The following is a 20,910-nucleotide window of genomic DNA, read 5'->3' as shown; positions in this document are numbered from 1 at the left end:
TCGCTCTTTGGACCAGGCCGGCATGGAAGTGGTGACTATGGCAATGAGGCTCTCATTTTAGTACATCTGTGGCTCAGATGGGACTCGTGGACTTTGCAATCGACCTGGCGGCTGTGCTGAGCGCCTCACGCTCGGTCGCGTCCAAGCATATCGCCCTCAGGGCTCGCCAGGTCGACCGCTATGGGAAGACTTCAAGCATTGTCGCCGCTGTAAGGGGCCAGCCGCAGCAAAGACGGCCCGATCCGCACGATGGTCCCAATGACGCTCATGTAGTATCTGGGAAGGGACAGACTTCAGCTACAGCATCAGAGGTGCCCGATGGTGTTGGCCAGCATGTGAATGCGGATGACGGCGCAAGGCCGTCTGTCGAAGACATCACGCCTAGCCAGTCATCATCTGGCGATTTTTTGGACTCGGCAACGATCCAGGGGACTCAGCAGGATCCAGGCACTGCTCCGTCAACGAGAGTCCAGGACTCGATCAGACGTCAGGAGGCCCAGCAACCCCAGGCCACTACATCGGGATTTATTATACCGCCGATGCATTCTTCCGCAAAGTCTCCAACGATTCAAGAACCTGATCTGAAGGAAGAAAAGGAAGGAAGAGAAAAGAGTCAAGCTTCGAAACCCTATGAAGATGAAGAAGCCAAACTACCCAAGGGCGTCGATTTCGAGGGATTGTTTCGAACCAGCCGTGGGCGTAGACTCGATCCTCTGTGGAAGGGTACCAAGAGGAGCGAGCGACCCAGACAGTCCATACCTGGCGCTGTCGACTATGGGCACACGAACGCCCACCAAGATTCCATTATTCTGCAAGAATTGAGGAACCAACGGAACGAGACCAAATCGACTGCGTCACGCGTCGCGGAAGAATCGGAGCTGGAGGACCGGGCAAGGCCAACGGAGACTAAACCGGCATCCGCGCCAGCGGAGATGATTGAGGCACAGCAGCCCAAAGCTGAAGTGAACGAAGCACCGTCGATTTCTAAAAGGCAGCAAATGCCCCCGAAGGAAGTGCCTCCGACGGATCCTGCAGGCCTTGAAACGGCGTCAACGGTTCAGGAGCCAAGTAACGAGCATACTGCCCAGTCAGTCACGAAGGAGGATGCTTCCGCTTTGGGCGAGATGCTCGGTACCGCTACAGTCGAGACCAAATATGAACTTAGGGAATCCAAGGTTCCCTCGTCTCGCTTTGGTCGCATATGGAACTATGGTGGGCTGGCCGCTGGCATGTTCGCTGGGGCTGTCAGCGAGAGCTTCAGCAGAGTAACAGGAGGCGGCGGACAAGGGTCTCTGATGTTAAGCCCGGCAAACATGGAAAGACTCGTTTCGAAGCTTTCGAAGATGAGAGGTGCCGCCCTGAAGCTGGGGCAGATGATGAGTTTTCAGGACTCGAAGATGCTACCGGCTCCCATTCAGGAGGTCCTACAGAGAGTTCAGGACAGAGCAGACTATATGCCGTCGTGGCAGCGAGATCGAGTGTTGGTGACGAACTTGGGCTCTGAGTGGCGTGACCTGTTTGAGGACTTCGAGGAAAAGCCCATTGCAGCTGCATCGATTGGACAAGTGCACCGAGCGACATTGAAGAATGGCGCCAAAGTCGCTGTCAAGATTCAGTTCCCAGGGGTTGCTGAATCCATCAACTCGGATCTCGACAATCTGGGCATTCTACTTGCAGCGACAAAATTGTTGCCCAAGGGCCTTTACCTCAACAAGACCATCGACAACGCGCGGACAGAGCTCGGCTGGGAGTGTGACTACGAAAGAGAGGCCCAATGTGCACAAAGATATAGAAGCCTGCTGGCTACCGAAGAGGACGTTTTCTCTGTCCCTAAAATCTACCCGGAGGCCTGCGGCAAACAGGTCCTGACCATGGAATTCATGGACGGCGTGGGCGTGACCCGGATCAAGTCTTTCACGCAAGAGCAAAGGGATTGGATCGGCACGCAGATTCTGCGCCTCTGCCTGCGCGAGATCACAGAGTTCCGCTTCATGCAGACAGATCCGAATTGGACCAACTTCCTCTACAATGCCGAACAGGACAGGCTTGTCCTCCTCGACTTTGGTGCGTCGAGGGAGTACCCAGACAAGTTCATCACGCAATACGTGCAGCTTCTCGAGGCTGCGTCGCGAACAGATCGTGATGGTGTGCGCATTCTGAGTGAGCAGCTAGGGTACCTGACTGGCCACGAAAGCAAGACAATGCTGGACGCGCACATCGCCTCGGTGCTGACGCTCGCGGAGCCTTTCCTGGAATCCGCGCCGGAGACTTATGACTTCAGGGACCAGACGATCACGGAGAGGGTGAAGGCAGAAATCCCCGTGATGATCAGAGAAAGGCTGGCGCCCCCGCCGGAGGAGACATACAGTCTTCATCGGAAGCTCAGTGGAGCGTTCTTGCTCTGTGCGAGATTGGGCAGCAGAGTTAGGTGCAGAGAAATGTTCGAGCAAAGCTTGGCCAAAAACGGGTTTCGGGACCAAGAGGCATAGTGTCTGCTATGCATCAAAGGATGCGCCATGGCAAGGCCAGGATAATGCTCTTATCCTAGCTCTGAACATTAGGTGATTAGTTTAGACAACCATGTAGAAACCCCCGCTCATCAGCCAATATGGACCATGAATCTCAGTGCCTGCCAGACAGTGAAGAACAGCAGGGCCAGCATACTGCATTGTGGACGCGCATCGCTGCGTCGTAAATTCCAGAATCAGGCCTACTCCCGTGTCCGCCTCTCCATAGGCATTGCCTTTTTCTCCTTGCCCGCGATCTTCTTCCTCTTCTTCTCGATTGCCTTTTCTCTCTGTTTCTCGGACAGGGCAGAAAACTGGTCCGTCAGTAGTTGCTTCTTCTGCTCCGACTTCTTCAGATAGAAAGGCTTCGACTTGATGCCCTCCTTGACAAGCTCCTTCTCGCGCCGCCTGTGTTCCTCCACCAAGGCCCGCTCTTTGTCCCTCTTATCCCTGGCCTTCTTCCTGCTCTCCATCGACATGTAAGCGCGTTGCAGCTGCTCTTTCTCGGCCGGCGTCTTGGCCTTCTTGATCGCGCCCTTCAACTTCCGCAGCTCATCCTCACGGTACTCATCCAGGAAGGCATAGGCCTTGCGGACGTGGTCCTCGTCTGCCTTGGTCTTGACAGACTGCCCGGTCACGAGCGGGTCGAAGCGAGGGTCTCGGTACTGGACCTTTTTCACGGGGATGATCTCGCGCTTGCGAGAGACAGGGCGCTTAGATGTCATCTCCTGTGGCGCATGTTTGCTGCTGCGGGAGGGCGGCTTCTCTCTCTTGGGGGCTTGCTCTCTTGGTTTGGGAGCGTTATCCTTGTCTTCTGAGCCGTCATCGTCGGAGTCGCCGCTTTTCTTCTTCCGACGGCCTGACTGTTGGATCTTGGCCTGGGCTTTGGCCAGTGTCCCAAATGAAATTTTCGAAGCATCGGCAGAGATGCCTTGTTCCTCTTCATCTTCCTCAGATGACTCGTTGTTCTCATCCTGTTTTTTAGTCAGGTGTGTGTATATGCAAGAAGATGCCTAGCTCGACTTACAGACTCATCAGAACTCTCGTTGGCTGAGCCAGACCCAGAGGCCGATTCATTCTCTTGAATTTCCTCTTCACTTGGTGCATCGTCACTCAACCCATCGAAGGCGTCCAGGTCAGGCTCTGGCTCGGCTCTGGCCCTGACTCGTCTTTGCAACCCGGCATGAGGTAACCTGCGTTTTCTTGACTCCATTTCCTTTGTGTGAGGCTGTGATTTTGACATGTAATGAGCTGTTTTGGGCGTTGCTGCAATGGGTTGAGATGAGAAGCAAGAATTTGGCGGGTTTGAGGTCAATGGATAAGTCGTTGTACTTGAAAATGGGCTGAGATAGCATTGCCTGCAAGGTACCGCTACAGCTAATCCCTTTATCGATAAGGCACTGCACCTCATGAATTTTAGGACCAGACACTTCCACTCTCACTTGAGTCGTGCCTTCAGCCATTCTCTTTCTTCATCGCCTTTTATGAGCTCCAACTTCTGCTGTCTTGTACATCACTCTCCTTGGATATTGTATCCCTCTTCTCAACCTTTGTAGATAACAGCTGTCTTTAAGTCACGCATCGTGGCTGTTGGTTTCCTTTATCAAGTCCAGGACGCTTCTCAAGGAGGCTAAATAAGGAGGGAACCGCATGGTGAGGACATCGCGCATTGTCAAGCAAATGTTATCGATGTGGAATGTCTTAGTCCACGAGCTACCTCCTGTGAATGCAATCACCCAGAGCTGTTCTCGAGTACTTTCCTGTCCTTCAAATTCGGCGAGTCTCAACTGTCAATTATCAAAGCACACTCCGCAGCAACCACGCTTTTTGTCAACAGCTAGACCTTATCGCAACCATTATTTGGCTACAACCTCTCGCATCTCCGTCTCAAGCGCCGATCGCAAGGCATATGTTGCAGAATCCGCCATGGGCAAGAAGAAGGACAAGAAGCGCGCCCGAGAAGCCGCAGCCGCAGCCGCAGCCGCCCAAAATCGCACATCGGAGGCAACGCCAGCAATGAACGGTCTCTCACAAGAAGTCCACCCCATGGCTCCTTTCTCAGACCCCGTCAAAGACCACCATCAAGGTCCGCCCTCAGGATCTATCAACCCGTCGTGGCCTGCGATGAACGCAGCCATGGCGTTAAGTGGTGCCGCCAACGGTCCAAGTTATCTGATGCCCCAGATGATGAACGGGCTTCAGAACTTCGGCATGCCCATGCTACAGCCGAACCCATTTCAGAACCAGCACTTTATCAATATGAACGGTATGGGGATGATGATGGGGATGCCATTTAGCACAATGCAGCCCAACATGTTTCCCGGCCAACACCCCGCGCCTGCTCTTGCCCAGTATGATTTGGTTCAGAGAGGAATAGATGCATCTGGGCATGCTCCTCTGCATACCGAGGATTTGGGCTCAACAAACCCTCCGCGCAGGTCCCACAGAGCAGCCGCAGCAGCCGCCAATGCGGCCACCACCAACGCTTCTCTCGAGGCCCCCTCAACGGCTTCACCCAGGAGCAATAGCAAGAACGGGCGCGCAGCCATCACAGCACCCAGCGCAGCCTCGGGCGGTGTCCCGGACCCGACGCCCTTGTACCTGGCCCGCGCATCTTTCCTCCCCAAACGCCGGCCCGACCCTGGTCCTCTCCTGGTGGTGATCGACCTGAATGGGACATTGCTGCACCGCCCGGACAGGAGGAAGCCGCACAACTTCCGCAGGCGTCCGCACGCGGACAGGTTCGTGAGCTACTGCGTCGAGACATTCTGGGTGGTCATCTGGAGCTCCGCGCGCCCAGACAACGTCAACCGTATGGTCGAGACGCTCGTAAACCCGGAGCAGTTGCACAAGGTTGTCGCCGTCTGGGGTCGTGACCGGTTTGGCTTGACGCGCGAGGACTACAACGCGCGGACGCAATGCTACAAGCGGCTCACAACGCTGTGGGATGATCCCGTGGTGAAGAGTAGCTTCCCTTCGGACAGGAGAGGGTACGAAGGCAAGTGTTGGGACCAGGGGAACACGGTGCTTATTGATGATTCGGTGGAGAAGGCGAGGAGTGAGCCGCACAATGCAATCACGATACCGGAGTTCACAGGCGATTTGGATGAGACGCTTGATATATTGCCCAAGGTACATGACTACCTAAACGAGCTATGTTTCCAGGAGGATGTGAGCACATACGTTCGGGTCAACCCATTCAAGATGGCGTAGAATATAAGCGTCGCAGAGGCATTGATACCCATTGAGAATAACATAATTACGACTGCATATCGCAGCCAGGACAGCGAGGCACGCCGAGTGTATCAGCCAGCGAGTGAAGTGCATTTGAGCGGTACTTTTGACTTTCAATTCATGTACTTTCTATTCACGGGGGCTAGCTTGCTGAGAGTCAAGACAGCGACGATCAACAGATAGAGAATCTAGTAGAGCTTCAGGCTTGATGGTGATGGTATCTCGATCCCGAAGTCATGGTAATTAATCGTACGACCCCCCTCATATTTTCCTAGCGTCAAATCGTAAAGAAGCAAGTTGTTTACTTGAAGACCTTGCCATCAGCGTGCTTGTACTCCTTGCCGTTGTGGACAACGGGCTTGTCCCAGGTCCACTGAGCCTCAACGTAGGCCTTGTGCTCTGGGTTGGTTGGGTCGAGCTTCTCGAAGTCGTAGCTCTCGTAGTCGGGAGCGACATCGAAGACAGGCTCGTACTCCTGGCCACGGATGACGAAGGCACCCTCAATGACGGAGTCGTTGTTCTCTCCATAGACCGAGGCGCAGCCAAACAGGTACTTGCGGGAGCCCTCAAGACGGGTGTTGAAGCCACCAATCAGGTTGTTGGACATGAAGGTGAGGGTAAGCTCGTCGTTGTACTTGTACTTGACCTTCCAGATGGAGTACTCGTCGAACTTGACGTTCTCCCAGAACCACTTCAGGGAGTCAGCCTCATCGTGGTTGGAGTAGTATCGCTTCCACTCGTCGAGAGCGAAAGTGGCACGGGGCAGGGCCTCAAGAGGGTGCTTGGGCTTGGGCGCAGGAGCATCCTCCTCAGCCGCCTTGGGCGCCTCCTTCTTGGGAGCGGCCTCCTTCTTGGGCTGCTCAGGCTTCTTGGGGGCGACGTTGGTCAGCTTGGGGGTGTCGAGGAGCTCGTACTTGGGCGCAACGGCGGAGTAGATGGGCTGGTTGTAGACGGTCTCGTACCACCGGGAGACGTTGGGGTTCTCCTGGCGCCACTTCTTGTCGAAGAAGAACTCGAAACCGCGGGCAATGATGCCAACGGCGAAGAGGTCAGCCAGCGTGATGCGCTCGCCAACCAGGTAGGTGTTGTGCTGAAGGTGCTCCTCGACAGTAGCGATAGCCTTCGCGGCGGCCTTGGAAGCATCATCGACGGACTTCTTGTTGTAGGGGTCACGGCCGATCAGGGGTCGGTACCACTTGCCCAGGCTAGGGAGGACCTCGGTCTGTGAGTGCTTGGTTAGCAGGTGGGTGGGCTAGAAAGTCGGGGCTCGACGCGTACGTTGAAGTAGCTCGTCCACTTCAGGATGGAGGCATAGTCCTGCTTGGTCTTGCCCAGCAGGGTGGTCTTCTCGTTTTGAGACTACATAGGGTCAGCATCGTTATCCAGGAGGCGGGGGGGATGAAGCTCCAGCGGGGTAGGAGCGTACTGTGACTGTGAAGAATTAGCCAAGTCTTCTCGCAGAATGTCAAGAAGGAACAGATGAGCGGCAGGAATTGCGGTCAGATAATGTGTATCAACAGAGAAATTATTCTTCAGACAGGGATAACTGTAATATTTTGAAGGTGTAATCATCATTGTGCGTGCAGGAGAGATCTGCTCGAGGCGTCGGGCGGGGTCAGAGGGCTTGACCTACTGTAGATGGCAATGGCCACGCACTCATACAAAACGTAGCCGTCCTCGCCCTCAAAGGTTGGGACCTTGCCCAGCTTGTTGAGCTTCAGGTACTCGGGGGTGGGCTTGGTGGTGTCGACCTCGACGATGTCGAGCTGGAGGTCGTTGGCCTTCGCAACAGCGCGAATCGCCGTGCTCCGGGGGTTGTTCTGCGGAAGAGTTTCAGCATAAAGTTCAATCTGGATCTGTCGCGTTACGTGCATGGAAGTCTTACCTCGTATGTGTACAGCTTGCCGAAAGCCATTGTTGCGGATCTGTCGTCTTCACAATACGGGTTTGATGATTGAGTCAAAGGAGGGGTTGGTTGCTGGCTCGACTTTTAAGAAATTTTGCGTCGCTCGATTGCGGGCTTTCAGGCAGTAACCGCCTAAACAACCTGCCCCGCAGTTGATTGGCTGTGGCGAATTGTGGGGCCAGAGGAGCAAACACTGGCAGGCAACTCTTGAAAATGCTTCCCGCTCTGGCGACACGGTTCAGCTCGTCACGACTCTGGCGCACAAGAAGCGCGGCAACGAACGACACAGTGGTCATGAGGAGGTAGCAGCACGACGAAAATGGCATCTCTACGACCGACCTTCGCACTGAGAGGTCGGTGTCAGTCCTCAGCGCCACAATGGCAGCAGCTTCGGCAGATGTTACAGGGTCTGCAGCTCAGCCCGAAGGCCAGGAGTGCGAGGCAGCTGTCCACAACAACCTCAGGCGCCGACGATGCCACCAGCGCCGATGACTTCGCAGCGATGAGCATGGGACGGGTCCGGGCGGCTTTACAGGGCATGGACAAGAGGAACGACACGCCTGGCAGCAGCGAGCTTCAATTCCCCCCACACGCCCGAGCCCTACCGATATCGCCGTCGTACTTCTCTCGACAGTCGGATTTCAACGACAGCTACCTCACACTACAAAAACTGATGCGAAAATATGCGCATCTGCCGACCGTGCCGGCAGACCAAGTGGAGAAAGCTGCTTTCAAGACGCTGAAGGATTACCGGCTGTCGGCTGGCGAAGACATCAAGGCGTCCGAGTACGCGAAGGCCATGACGCTCGTCAAGCGATTGCACAAGATTCACCCGTCATTATCACCAGAAAGTGTCAAGGACGCAGTTGGGAAGTTCAAGCGGAACATCAACCCACACACCAACATTGCCAAACCAATCGAAATCGACAAATTCGGCAGGGCACTGGGTGTGGGACGGAGGAAAACGTCCACGGCACGCGCGTGGGTTGTAGAAGGCACTGGCGAGGTCCTCATCAACGGAAAGTCGCTGGCAGATGCGTTCGGCCGCGTGCACGACCGTGAGAGCGCCATGTGGCCGCTGAAGGCTTCACAGCGGGTGGACAAGTACAATGTATGGGCGCTCGTTGACGGCGGTGGCACGACCGGACAAGCAGAGGCACTTACCCTCGCTGTTGCCAAGGCTCTGCTTGCGCATGAGCCAGCACTCAAGCCGGTGCTTCGACGAGGTAAGTGGACACACGCAAATCCTCCAATTCCAGACAAAAGAGATGCTGACACACCACCTAGCCGGAGTCGTAACTCGGGATCGCAGAACCGTCGAGAGGAAGAAGCACGGCCACCTCAAGGCAAGGAAGAAGCCTGCCTGGGTCAAGCGTTAAAGCAAGCCACCTGTACTGCCTGGAATATGCATGCGCCTAATTTTCCGATCCATGACATTGACACATCTATATTTGAGTTACACCTTGTCAGGGCAGGAAGCATCCCATGTGTTCGCATGATGTGAGGCATGTAGTTTGCTACCACAAGGACACGAGTGGGCTGAAGCTTCGGGGCGCGCGGCCCACTATCATGTACATACCGGGCTGTACCATCACTTTGTAGGAGATTATTCGCATTATGATCTTTGGCGCTATTCTAGACTCACCAAGCAGCCTGCGACTAGAAGCATGTGAGATGATTCAAAACGCCTCGCTATCAAAATCACCGCGGAATTGCGAGGCAAGATGTCGTGGCTTCCTCAGATCTCAGCAGACACGGGCATTCCCGCTCTTATTTGCCCGAAATATCATGCCTATGCTGTCCATTCGGAAGACAATCTCCATCCGAGGTTGGTGGCCGTTGGTGCTAGCCTGGCCAAATCCATTCGCCTGACCTGGGGCCGTGGGCAACGTCGCAGTGATCGGACGATCGAGGGATCCCGTATCGGATAGCCCCCAAGGCTCGCAAGGTACCATCCCTCGAGAGAAACGTGGTAGAGCGAGCATCCCATCGTCGCCAGCAAGGTGATCCAGGTCGGCAAACCGCCCACTACACCCGCCATTGAGATGCATCGGCGCACGCCTTTGTTTAGAGGGCTTCTAGAAACGGTATGTTTCAGAAGATGCGATTTAGGGAGAAAATCATGCGGGCGTGGCCCTGTGGCTCGGTCAAATCTTGGCGAGCCCGACAAGTGCCAACTGTGACTTTTTACGTCGTGCTGGGAGTTACGTATCGTCATCCGTCGTCAAGACCTGGCCACTGCGCATGTCCAGAGGGCGGGCCAAGGCACAGGCTGAAGGTTCTGCCCAACTCGCATAACACACCTAAAGCCGAGGCCCTGATCCGCCTCCAGCATTCATGCTGAATCAAAAGGCAGCGTTAGTCCTGTTTCGACTTTGATACCCGAGTGCAGTGCTCGCGGCCCAAGGGATCGATGCCGCTGGCTCTACCAACGGGTGCGGAAGTTTAAACGTGATTCCTGGCTGCGGGTTTCGTTCCTAGAGGTCCTATGGAAGTGCTCAAACAGACCCCGGGGATTCAAGTCGCCGCTTGCGCAGCTGTCACGCAGAGAAGGACACGCACGTGAACCGCCAGGCACCGGAATGCCAAATAACACGGACGGGCCGGCTCCAGTGAAGCAAACCGTGACTTCGTCTAACGCCTTAGCAGTTTGTTTTAGATGGGGCATGAATGTGTTCATGCCCGCTGTGGACTAGCACGAGGCTTTTTGAATATCGACTATCCCGACACAGGTAGTCAGTCCCACGCCTTGCGGCCCCATTTAAGGATCACCATTATGCCAGACTCCATGCTACCACGGTGGGAACCTGACCTATCACATTCGCAACCCACTCCTTCATCGCGAATAGATTCGCTGTCAGCCCTGTCTTCACAACGCTCAATGAACATCCAGCTCTGGCCTAACCATAGATAGTAGGTAGGCCTTCGGTCCGTCTGGGGACGCCATCTCGGCTTCTCAGGTCCCTGGAGCCATGTACATGTCGATGCAGCATGAACTGTTGAACCCAGACCCCCTGACCCCCTTCCTATTTGTTCTTTTTAATTCTTTTTTGGTTGGCATTGATCTATAACGGGCAATGTTATGGAGACGCCGCCCGCCTCATCCAAGGCGATCAGCGACTGGCCGCCTCGCCGAGGCTGAAGGGATCGCCGGAGTGAACAAGCCCGAGACTGATTCGCTGTGAGAAAATCTGAGCTGGGATCGGTCATTTGCGACAAGTCCACCTACTAAATTTGACGATGCAGCCATTGACGAATCGTGCCTCTTGGAAATGCTGCGCCTAGCAGGAAGCCATGCGGTACACAGTAGTAATTGGAAGGGCCCAAGTGGCCAGGTCCCTGCAGAAGCTTCGGGCTGGGTGATTTTTTTTTTCCTCTGGCATTGGGGGAAGTGGTCTTCGAGCGCTATGTCGTTGCCCATTGGATATCCCATCAGATGAACCTTTTTCAACTTACTCGTCATCTCCAAGAGCTCCTAACAGAGACCTCGTGTTCACAACCCGCGCGCAGTCATCCAAGTCGTTCCTCTGTCATTCTCACCGCATGATAAAGGCCATCAATCGATCAAGAGGACCGACCGCCTACGTCATCCGTCGCTGAGACCGACTCAGACCCATTGGATTTTCCTGCCTGACCGTGCGTGCTGACTGTCATATTGCATGTGCTCATCAAGCTTGTTGCCGCTGTACTGTATTGCAGAGATTGCAAGGCGCCCGGCCCTCCCCCTAGGCAGAGGAACTGCCGCGTCAATTATGTTGTGGGGGCACTGATGTCGCCGCTGTCGCGTCCAAATAGGCCAGATAGCCAGCACGCGCTGGAAAGGGCTCTGGCAATCCAATGGGGCAACGCGTCTCCATAATGCGCCATGCACTTGGTGCTTCACAAGCTTCGAAGCTCGTGCCCTTGGGCGGTACCTACAGCACAGGCATTCTCCGGTGGTGGGCTGCTTGGCTGGGCTTGATCCGCGAAGTGACCGTCCACGCAACCCACCTTTCCCGCATTGAGTGGCAGCCAGCCCCATCCCCAGCCCCAGCCGGCCTTGATCGTGGCCTCTTGAGGGCTGAGGCACTCCAGATTGCGCCTGAAGAGATCTTGAATGGTCGACTACATGAAGATTGAAACAGGCAGAAGAAACGCATCGACATCCACTCCGCTCGACACAACAGCCTCGATGTTGCACACACACCACCTCCAAAACATGCGAGTCAGCCAGCTGAAACAAGGAAGATCCACGATGCTCAAGTACCTGTACAACCCTGGCTCGGCAAATCTGCCCCCAGCGGAGCCCTGTGCCGCAGTCATGATTTGCTGGTCAGGAAAAGGGGGGTGGAAACCTGGGACAGGACCCCTGGACACGTCGACCCGCAATGCACGGACGTGGATCTGCCTCTCGCAGGCTCTTGACGACATGCCATCCTCCAAAGTCACTCCCAGCCTTTCCTCCTCCGTCCCCAATGACATGGTGCAGGGTTTCTCCGGCTGGGCCGTCGAAAAACTAACAGGAGTACTCGGCTATTTGTCTTCCGCTACCTCCCTCGTCCTTTGTCTCGAGCCCACCGCCGTTGTGCGCTTCGACTTAGGGCCGACCTGCTCGTGCCTGTGCGCCGCACGGGGAGCAGCACCTGCGCGTAGATGCAGCATGACAACAGAATTTTCAACGCCCAAGACACCAGACAGCTTCTTCCATAAAGACTTGGGCAAATGGTTGGGCATCGATCGTCGCATAGAAGTGTGCCGGAAGCCTCGAATTACAACAAGATTTGTCTAGCGCAGATCTCCGCTGAGGACGATGCTTCTGCTGCCGGGTCCCCGAGCGCCGGAACGCAACTCCATTTCTTCCAGCCCCCGACAATCTAAGACACGCTACCCAACGGTGCTGCCCGGACGTGGTGCATACTTTCTGTGAGCCGTGGCTGGTAAGGCATGTTGTCCCTCTATCAACCCCCAAGGTTGCTTTGCATCGCGCACCACCGGGTGCGGTCCAGGCAGGCACATTGAGCTTTGTCCACGGTCCCGACGTCTTGAGCTCGGGTCACCGTCACAGATAGTGTGCCATCACGCACCTGCACCATCAGTCGCCGTGACTTCAAGTGAATCGAAAAAAAAATTCTCATCTACGACTAAATCACACGCGCGTTGTCGGTAAGTGCAACACTGCGTGACTAGCGATTCCTGTAGTTCTCGATAGCTGTGAGGTCAGCCGGAACCAGGCGGCCACGGGCTCGCGAGCAACCCCTGGGGGCGGTGGCTGGGGTGATCAGAGCGCTGCTTGAATACACGCAGGACACTGTGGGAAGTTAAATATAAAACGTGCCAAAGACACTAGCAACTGGGTCTTGACTCAAGTGGGCAAGCCGCAAGACAGGATCTAGTCATCTCAGCTGATTTAAACTTTATCCTCCGACAAGATTCTGGGTCGTGTACGACCGCCTGAATGCGGTACGTTCTGCCCTCACCATTCTTACCAAGTACTTCCAAGTACAGCAATTTTCACACACGCTGTTTGGTAGAACCACAGAACTGTCAGACCCCACCAATCTCGGAGATCAATTTATTTTGATCACAGACCCTCCCAAAAGGATGCTATCTGCCAAAGACTGCTTGGTCAGTCACACCAGGGCCAGCTGCAAGTGTCGTTCTGACGTCTCACGCTGGCCGAAGCATTGCGCCGAGGCCATGATGCTTCGGGTTCGGGCAGACCCCCAGCGTCGGCGGTTTTTCACGGCTTCTCTGTTCCAGGGCCAGCAGGATGACAGATCCGTGGACAGTGAGACGACGCGCTTACCAGAAGCGCCGACGTGAGAGCTCTGGGGTTTCGGTTTGATGAGCAGATGGGATTTTTGCTTTTCGGTTCTGATAGATTTGATTGACCAGCATCACCCAGCAAGGTTTGCAACAGACGCGAGCAGACCTTCAGGCCGGAGTGACTCCAGGCCACTCACTCACTCACTCGCCCACTCTTCCACCAAGAGATGCAGATTGTCAGCCTCAGAACTGGATCACATCCCACAGCAGAGTTACGCCAGGGGTTGGAGCAGGTAATTTTTTTCTTTATTTTTTTTTTTTTTTGCAATTCAAGAGGTTGCCCGTATCCGACACCGCATGTGCCCTGCATTCTGTGGGCGCTCTGCCACCGCATGAATGAGACCTCAAATTCGCAACCGTAGCCCGATCTGTGGACGAAGCTTCAGGGGAGCGGGCGCGCTTCCGACTTGGGCGAGCACTCATTCATTCAACCATCTATTCGTTCGTGTATGTTACTTTGTGCTCACTGATGAAGAGAGCTGAGGTGGCACAAGGTTCTATCAGAGGGAAACTTTCGAGTTCCAGGCTGTGGCTTGACCTCTGCCTACGCACCGACGGGAAGTAGACTGACTACCTGGTCGATCTTGTCTGCATCATCCCTTCAGAATGAGCACCTGGCATGTTGGCATCCCCTGCAAATAACTGTCCAACCAACTCCCCTGACTGAAAACAGAAACGGCAATAGCACTCGCTGCAGACTGCGGACCGCAGGATGTTGTAACCAAACAATTTCGAGTTTCGAAAACCAAGGTAGACATGCCGCGATGTTTCCGACAGTGCAGCAGCATGTTATTCCTCCTGTTGGAAAGGCCGGTTGCTGTTTACAAGAGACCGCGGAGAGAACACGGAGACAACGGAACTGTTTGTTTGCTGACATGTAGCAGCAGTCCTCACACCGCTACCAGCATAGATTCCTACAGTCCGGCTGAACACACCAATGTAACTATCCTCTCGCTTCCTTTCCAAGGGATGGCAGAGATGTTGGGCCAGACTATCGGCCACCACCTCTGCTCGGTTTGATTTCGTCGACTTCGGTCCGGCGGGAGAGCAGATGGGAAGGGAAGAGTAGCTGCGCTCGTCGCCACAGGTCATGCATGTGTACCTCCGTACAACCAAAGTTCATCCAAAATGATTAGCTTATCCAAATGCCCTGCATCATCAACAAGACTGCCGAGCGTGCATCTGATGCCGCACAGTAATAATACAGCTAGGTAAGGTTGGCCGCATCTATTCATCACACCCCCCTCCCTTTTTACTCTCCTCCTCCTCCTCCTCCTCATCACCCCTGACCTCCCTGAGCCTCCATTTCTGTCTGGTCCTAGCAGACCACTGGCTACCTGATGCAAAGTACCCATACTCTCTGCTACTCTAGACCTGCGATTTCCATCTTAGTATTCCGGTCTTTCTTTGTCTCATTGTGTGGATGACGACGAGTCCTGCCATCGCTACCCGATGGTCTCATGCCGTCGCTCTCTGACCTCCAGCCTCGCCCATTCATCTCTTCCTCTCTCTCTTCCCCTCTGTCTCTTTTTCTGCGGACCCCCCCCCCTTCCCCATACGCCGAGACACGCCGTACGTGCACTCGAGGGAGTACGTACTTGAGTACTTGAGTACCTCAATACGCGGGCACCCTCCCAGGGCCGATCGCCACGGGTGGATACTCGTCCAGTACCGGTACCTGAGCCCGCCTTCTCATATTTTGCTCTAGCACTTGCACGCAAGCACCTGCACCCGCACCTGCACTTTGTTAGTCCAGCCCCTGCCCCTGCCCATTCGATCGAGCCCTGCTCTTACCTCTTGCAGGAGGGCCGAACTTGGAAACTATACCCCTTCACTCTCTCCTAAGCGTACCCTCCCTGCCTCAACCTCACCCTCACCGTCGCCCGCTCCTGTACCCATACCTCATACCCATACCCATACACATCGCCATCACCAACCCTCCCCACCCCTTCTCAACGACCCTCGCTCCTCGTGCACTCCCATCTAGCCTCTGTATCTCGTCTCGACTTCGTCTTTTCTTTTTGCCGGCGGTGGCTGGCTGTAGGTGGCCTAGTGCCTGTTCCTCCTCTGCTCCGCGTCGTCTTGGGCCTCGCCGTCCTAGAGGCCACCTGCAACTTGTTGGGCCGCCGCTCGGAGGGGGAGGGTTCTGCATGACTGAAGCTACTCGCCCGGTGTCCGTGTCCATGTCCATTCATCCATGTGCCTGATCTAGCTGGAGGACTCTTACGCAGCAGGTCAGGTATCCAGGCATCTCCGCGCGCCAGCATCCGGAAACATCTCGCCAGGACTGTGTTCCCTTGGTGTGCTTTTAAGACTCGGCCCAACCACACTACTTGAAGCCGGCCTCTCCCTGCCAGAAAATATTCTGTCAACCCCTCTAGGGCGACACCAAATCTTGTTCCCTCATCTCCCACTGACGCGACAACCACCCCCCCAGGCCGCACAAAGATTAGACGCGAGCAGACAAGGACGTTGTGGCGCATCAAGGCGGATCAGGCTCCAGAGGCCATCCGAACTTGGGAACTTGCGACTCTCCTGTGAGACCCTGGTGCGGCTTTCCCACCCAGGAGATCTTCTCAAGTCAGAGCTTGTCATGCGAGGAGATCGATGCGTGGGCCTCCAGGATCCTCCCAGTACAAGACCGCCAGCCGTTTGACAAGTCATCTTCAGCATTTACGCAATTTGCTGCCAGTGTTTTCCTGCGAGCTTGCAGCTCTCCCGCGCTCCTCGCGACATCGTCGTCCCACTTGAGCGAGGCATGATCTTTGCTTGCTCCCCCTAGCGCATTTCGCCCTCACTACCTGACCGCGTACTAAACTTCGGGTCGACCCCTCCTACTTGCGGTTGGGCTTTCATCGAGTCCTTCCCGCCTCTACGACACGAAGTACACCTGTCACCTGTTGCACCACGGCACAGAACCGGACAGCCTGTACTGTGTCCCAAAATCTGCTTGTCCCGCAAACATCGACGCTTTGTGCGACAGAGACATAGCAGGCAATTCCTCTTCACCGGATTGCCAGACAGAAAAAAAAGGAAGTTTGCCTGGGAAAAGACACCGTTAGCCCTATCCTGTACTCGGCACGCTTGATCAGGGTCCTCCCTCGTCTGCAAGACCTGCGCACTCGCCCTTTGCTGCCCCTCACCGCGGCGCTCTGACTGCAAGCAAACGCACCTCCCGATACCCTCACCTTTGCCAGGTTTCCGAAGCGACGGTCGCGTGACCGGATCGCGTTCCAAACTGGCCCTGCTGTACTCGTCAGCTCCGTTGCCGGCGCAGCATCGGGTGGGCTCGCCAATCAAGGCGTCAAGTAGCGACGCGCTCCATCGGGGCATGGACGACAACAATCGCCGCAGGAGGCAGAATGAACCGCCCCTCCAACACACAAACACGAGGTACCACCAAACTGTACAAAACCCGACGCAGCAGGCACACCGCACCATGGCCGGCACCACGACGGAGAGGTACCGACCCGCACCTCTTAACACGTCTCCCCAAGGCGGCGCCCGGGCAGGCATTGGCGGAGGATCAGCCGGATATGGCGCCTACTACCAAGAACCTTCTGCAACGGGATTCTCGACTGCCGCAGGTATACACCAGAACACCATGGGCTACCAACAATCGGCTACGAGCTACGGACAAGACGGCCGGCAAACGCAAAACTTTGCCGGTTCGTATAACCCCACGATGATGTACAATGTACCCCAGGCTACAACGCAGAATCCCGTATATGATACGCCAGGGAGCTCGTTTGACCTACGGCAACCTGCAGCTCCTCAGATGATGCCAGCGGATACCACAATGACAGCCCAGTACTTTTCGAACGAGCCAACCAACGCTGCGGCTGCTTCGGCTATGCAGCAGCAGCAGCCCTCGAGTGCTCAAGCGGCAGCGGTTTACCAGCAGGGAGCTTCTGATAGAAATACCATGATGAACTACCCCAGCAACATCGCTGGCATGCAAACCATGGGAGCTCAGGCGACTCCTACAGCGCCGCCTGATGTGAGCATGGAGGACTCCTCGGAATACCCAGGGGGCGCGGACCTCAACCAGGCGTATACTCAATACCAGGACGCTCTGAAGGAAATCTTCAAAAACATCAGGGATGGGGCACTGGTGACAGCGAGTGAATCGCTGCTAAGTGTTTCCGAGTGGCTGTTGTCCCATGTTCACGAGCTCGGTAAGAATGAGCGCCCTCCGACTGACTCTGGACCAATTTGTTTCTCATTCCCCTTCCCGGCCTCCTGATAAGGCGCATAGACCTTCATTTACCCATGATTTGATAAACAGCTTTACTGACAGCTTTACCGTGATTAACAGGTCTCACCTCCGACGATCAGAATCTGCACAGTGACAGAATCAAGTTGTGGAACGACTTCAACCACGCATGGCTTGCTACTTTTCAGGCACAGAAAGAACTCATGGAATCAGGTCGTTCACTTGGGAGAGGACAGACTTTGATCACATTGGAAGGCCTCAAGAAGCTGGGCGACGAGCTTGTCCGGCTTTGCGACAGCATTGAAAGACATGGGCTTGTTGACTACCAATACGGCGTCTGGGAGGAACAGATCACGGAGGGTAGGTCGACCACATGCCTTGATATTTTACATCCACTGACATTGTACTGAACAGTTATGCTCGAGTGCCATGATCTCTACTCCCCCGACGACGCTTCGGGCGGACCCGCAGCGGCGAGCTCTGGTCGATAAGTTTGCAAACGTACATATCCTGCTTCATGTCTAGCGCCAATACACGGAGTTGCGCTGCCATGCATTATGGCTTTTCCACGTTACTTTTGATGCGCGCGTCTGGCTTTTCGGATTCTCAATGATGGGCCGACTGAGAACTGTCCTCTGAGACTGGACGGACGCATGGGGGTCGGTTCTACTCGTTCTGATATTTGCGGACCAGGACTTGTTTTAGGCGAAGGTTTTGGACTGGGGAGGTGGGCGGCCCAAGGTTGGGATGGTTTCCCTGTTTAGAAGGCGTCCGGCAAGCTGGCATGGTCGACAGGACTTGGTAGGGGGTTGTGTGGAACAATGGGTACGACAGAGAGCAACACTCCGACGACAAACCGCGAGAACCAGAAAAGCGACAAAACAGGTCTCAAACAGAAATCGCGCATAGATTGTCGAGGGCCCTCACGGGCGGCAACATCACGGTTGCTAAGTGTACGAATACTGTCTCTTTTCATCTGCCTTGTCTCATGCTACTGGAAAACAAAAAATTCACGGGGTGGGCGGGAAATCGTGGCCAGGCTGAGCCACGTAGATGGATCACTGCGAGGGCGGCGGGGCCGGAATACTTTTTGCTTTTGCTTCTGTTCTTGTTTGGTCAAATTGGTCAGGGCACACTGCTCCAGAAAAGGAGGCGGGATGTGGAACGAAGGGCATGTTGTGACGTTGTTCCTGTATATAGATTTGTACTTTGTACTTCTGCTCTTGTTTTCCCCACTCTTCCCTTGTGTCTGCGATGCCAGGGAGAGACCAATGCTATTAGGCTACAAGGTCGTGGGATACAGTCGGACTGGCGGGGAGACTCCAATCAAGCATATTGTGTGTGCTGGACGAACGGCTATTGTGAGAGATTGGAGTGCGAAGGAGTGCGAAGGAGAATTCACCGCAAATGGGCAAATGACAAATTGTACGATCGCCTTGACAAGAGAATCCTGGGTGATATGCACAGCGATGCGGGTGAACTAAAACGATAGCATTCTGCGAATCTGGGCACGCGAGATAGACGCGCCTCCCTTGCCCCCCCAATGAACAGGAGACGTTGCTTTCGTCTGCATCAGCTTAGGGCTGACGCAGATTCGGTTGCCAAAGGCCCCTTGTCCCTGGGTGGTGATTGTCGCCGCGATCAGATGATCCGTCCGCCTCGCATGCCGATCCCTTCCTCGGGATTGCTGGGAGGGCCAAAAGGTTCGGCACGAACCACGAACCGCGAACCCACGAGCCACGGGCGTCCAGAGGCCGGGGTCCCCAAGGTTGAAAGAACAGGCCATCTCGCTGTGCAGAATACCTTAGTATGCGTTCAGATAGGGTGGCCTCTAATATTAGGAACATGAGGCCGTGACGAGCCCCTGCAAGATTGCAGAGATGGCACGGCAGACAAGTATGAGACTGAGCAGGTGACCCAGTGGCTGAGAGGGTGGCGGGAGGCGTGTGCGAGGTGTGTGTGTAAACAAGCAAAGAAAAGAAGAAGAAAAAAGCAAAAACACTAGCAGAGGGCATTGTTGGCTGAGGTGATTGCCGAGACAGATTTGACTAGCAGAAAGCTGTACATATGTCGTACCTTAGTAGCGACAGGGAAGTGGCCTACCGACATGCTGGGTCTGGGAAAGGGGAGGGGGGCCAGTGGGCGAGGGCGAACGAAGGCCTGGGCTGGAGCCGGAGCTGGAGCTGGAAACGGGAGCTGGAGGATTCGTGGCGGCCGACCTGTCGATAAGCGAGCGAGAGGCAAGATGAGTAGGGCTTACTGGACATCGGTTCTAAACTTGTCTTGTCTCGTCTCCGTATGGAACATTGATCTGGCGGGAGGGTCTCAGCTTGGCGAGCAGTGTTTGTGTGTTTGCTGGGTGGTGAGGCCGTCATTCCCGAGCGTGCGTTTCGTGTCTCTGCACCTGCGCCTGCGCCTGCATCTGCAGACTCGTACTGGGGGTACGGAGTACATGGACGGTTGGTCAAGCTACATGTTGACTACCTGTCTGCTCATTTGGGCGATTCACTGACTGAAATTACTGACTGAGCGACTGACTGACTGCCAGACTGCATGCGCGGGTGGCCAGGGCCGTAAGACATGGATATCTTGTCTACGACTCCAGATGCTGAACCCTTGGCCGTCCAAACAACGGGAGCTAACGCGGGCAGGATCGACCATTGAGGGCCCGAGTGGAGAGACAATTGAATTGTCAATGCGACATGTGGTTTTGACGACATGCCATGCCCATGCGCCCCCATGCCCCCATGCCTCCTGCTTCAGATCCAGGCGTCCAAGGCAAACATGACCTGGCCCTCGTCGCTCGAGCTGAGCAAGAAGCCCTCACCGGTCCCCACTCTTCAAGGTTTCTAGTCGCTAGACCATGTACTTACCGTACATACAGTACGCATTATCACTCACCACAGCACGCGCTACGATCAGTGCTTGGTTGTCGACACGAGTTCTCGCCAGGTATGTGGCCCGTCGACTTGTCCTCCAGAATGGTACTGTGTACTATCGATCTAGTCCATGCACGCAGGCGCGGTATCCAGGCCGCCAGGCGATCCCGTCCGCTTCATGTCGCCTGTGGGACATGGGCAGCTTCAGCATCTGGGAAGTCCTGGCCTGTCACATGGCAGCCCTGACCAGAGGTGGTGGGCATGGCCCAGCATGGCCCAGCGTGGCTGGCATTGGCATGATTGGAGTCTGTATGTATATGCAGGCGACCTGAGTGTGCCCTGTGCCGGCACCTGCAGCTGCCC

The 20,910-nt window shown here is 55.2% G+C and overlaps 6 protein-coding genes across 6 annotated transcripts; 4 read left to right on the top strand and 2 right to left on the bottom strand.

Annotated features, from left to right (window-relative positions):
- Nucleotides 1-77: 77 nt before the first annotated feature.
- J7T55_001827 (Atypical/ABC1/ABC1-A protein kinase) lies at nucleotides 78-2,489 on the top strand (the record flags this gene model as incomplete). The annotated part of the gene is made up of 1 exon (XM_053142731.1): nucleotides 78-2,489. The coding sequence occupies one exon, from the start codon at nucleotides 78-80 to the stop codon at nucleotides 2,487-2,489; it is 2,412 nt and encodes an 803-aa protein (XP_052994281.1).
- A 221-nt stretch (nucleotides 2,490-2,710) lies between these two features.
- On the bottom strand, nucleotides 2,711-3,720 carry J7T55_001826 (uncharacterized protein; the record flags this gene model as incomplete). The annotated part of the gene is made up of 2 exons (XM_053142730.1): nucleotides 2,711-3,481; nucleotides 3,535-3,720. 2 exons carry the CDS (start codon nucleotides 3,718-3,720, stop codon nucleotides 2,711-2,713), a joined length of 957 nt encoding a protein of 318 aa, XP_052994280.1.
- Nucleotides 3,721-4,433: 713 nt separating this feature from the next.
- On the top strand, nucleotides 4,434-5,720 carry J7T55_001825 (uncharacterized protein; the record flags this gene model as incomplete). Its single annotated transcript, XM_053142729.1, has 1 exon — nucleotides 4,434-5,720. One exon carries the CDS (start codon nucleotides 4,434-4,436, stop codon nucleotides 5,718-5,720), a length of 1,287 nt encoding a protein of 428 aa, XP_052994279.1.
- A 322-nt stretch (nucleotides 5,721-6,042) lies between these two features.
- Nucleotides 6,043-7,656, bottom strand: J7T55_001824 (elongation factor 1 gamma domain-containing protein; the record flags this gene model as incomplete). The annotated part of the gene is made up of 5 exons (XM_053142728.1): nucleotides 6,043-6,963; nucleotides 7,020-7,100; nucleotides 7,168-7,172; nucleotides 7,375-7,561; nucleotides 7,627-7,656. 5 exons carry the CDS (start codon nucleotides 7,654-7,656, stop codon nucleotides 6,043-6,045), a joined length of 1,224 nt encoding a protein of 407 aa, XP_052994278.1.
- A 310-nt stretch (nucleotides 7,657-7,966) lies between these two features.
- J7T55_001823 (mitochondrial 37s ribosomal protein mrps9) lies at nucleotides 7,967-9,026 on the top strand (the record flags this gene model as incomplete). Its single annotated transcript, XM_053142727.1, has 2 exons — nucleotides 7,967-8,873; nucleotides 8,935-9,026. The coding sequence occupies 2 exons, from the start codon at nucleotides 7,967-7,969 to the stop codon at nucleotides 9,024-9,026; spliced, it is 999 nt and encodes a 332-aa protein (XP_052994277.1).
- A 7,757-nt stretch (nucleotides 9,027-16,783) lies between these two features.
- J7T55_001822 (uncharacterized protein) lies at nucleotides 16,784-18,159 on the top strand (the record flags this gene model as incomplete). Its single annotated transcript, XM_053142726.1, has 3 exons — nucleotides 16,784-17,630; nucleotides 17,771-18,028; nucleotides 18,083-18,159. 3 exons carry the CDS (start codon nucleotides 16,784-16,786, stop codon nucleotides 18,157-18,159), a joined length of 1,182 nt encoding a protein of 393 aa, XP_052994276.1.
- Between the last annotated feature and the right edge of the window lie 2,751 nt (nucleotides 18,160-20,910).

This window comes from Diaporthe amygdali (assembly GCF_026229845.1).
Source record: "Diaporthe amygdali strain CAA958 chromosome Unknown NODE_12_length_1037015_cov_66_201586, whole genome shotgun sequence".
In the NCBI taxonomy this organism is placed as follows: Eukaryota; Fungi; Ascomycota; class Sordariomycetes; order Diaporthales; family Diaporthaceae; genus Diaporthe; species Diaporthe amygdali.
The sequence above is the reverse complement of the archived record's forward strand: the minus strand, read 5'-3'. Positions and strand labels throughout refer to the sequence as shown.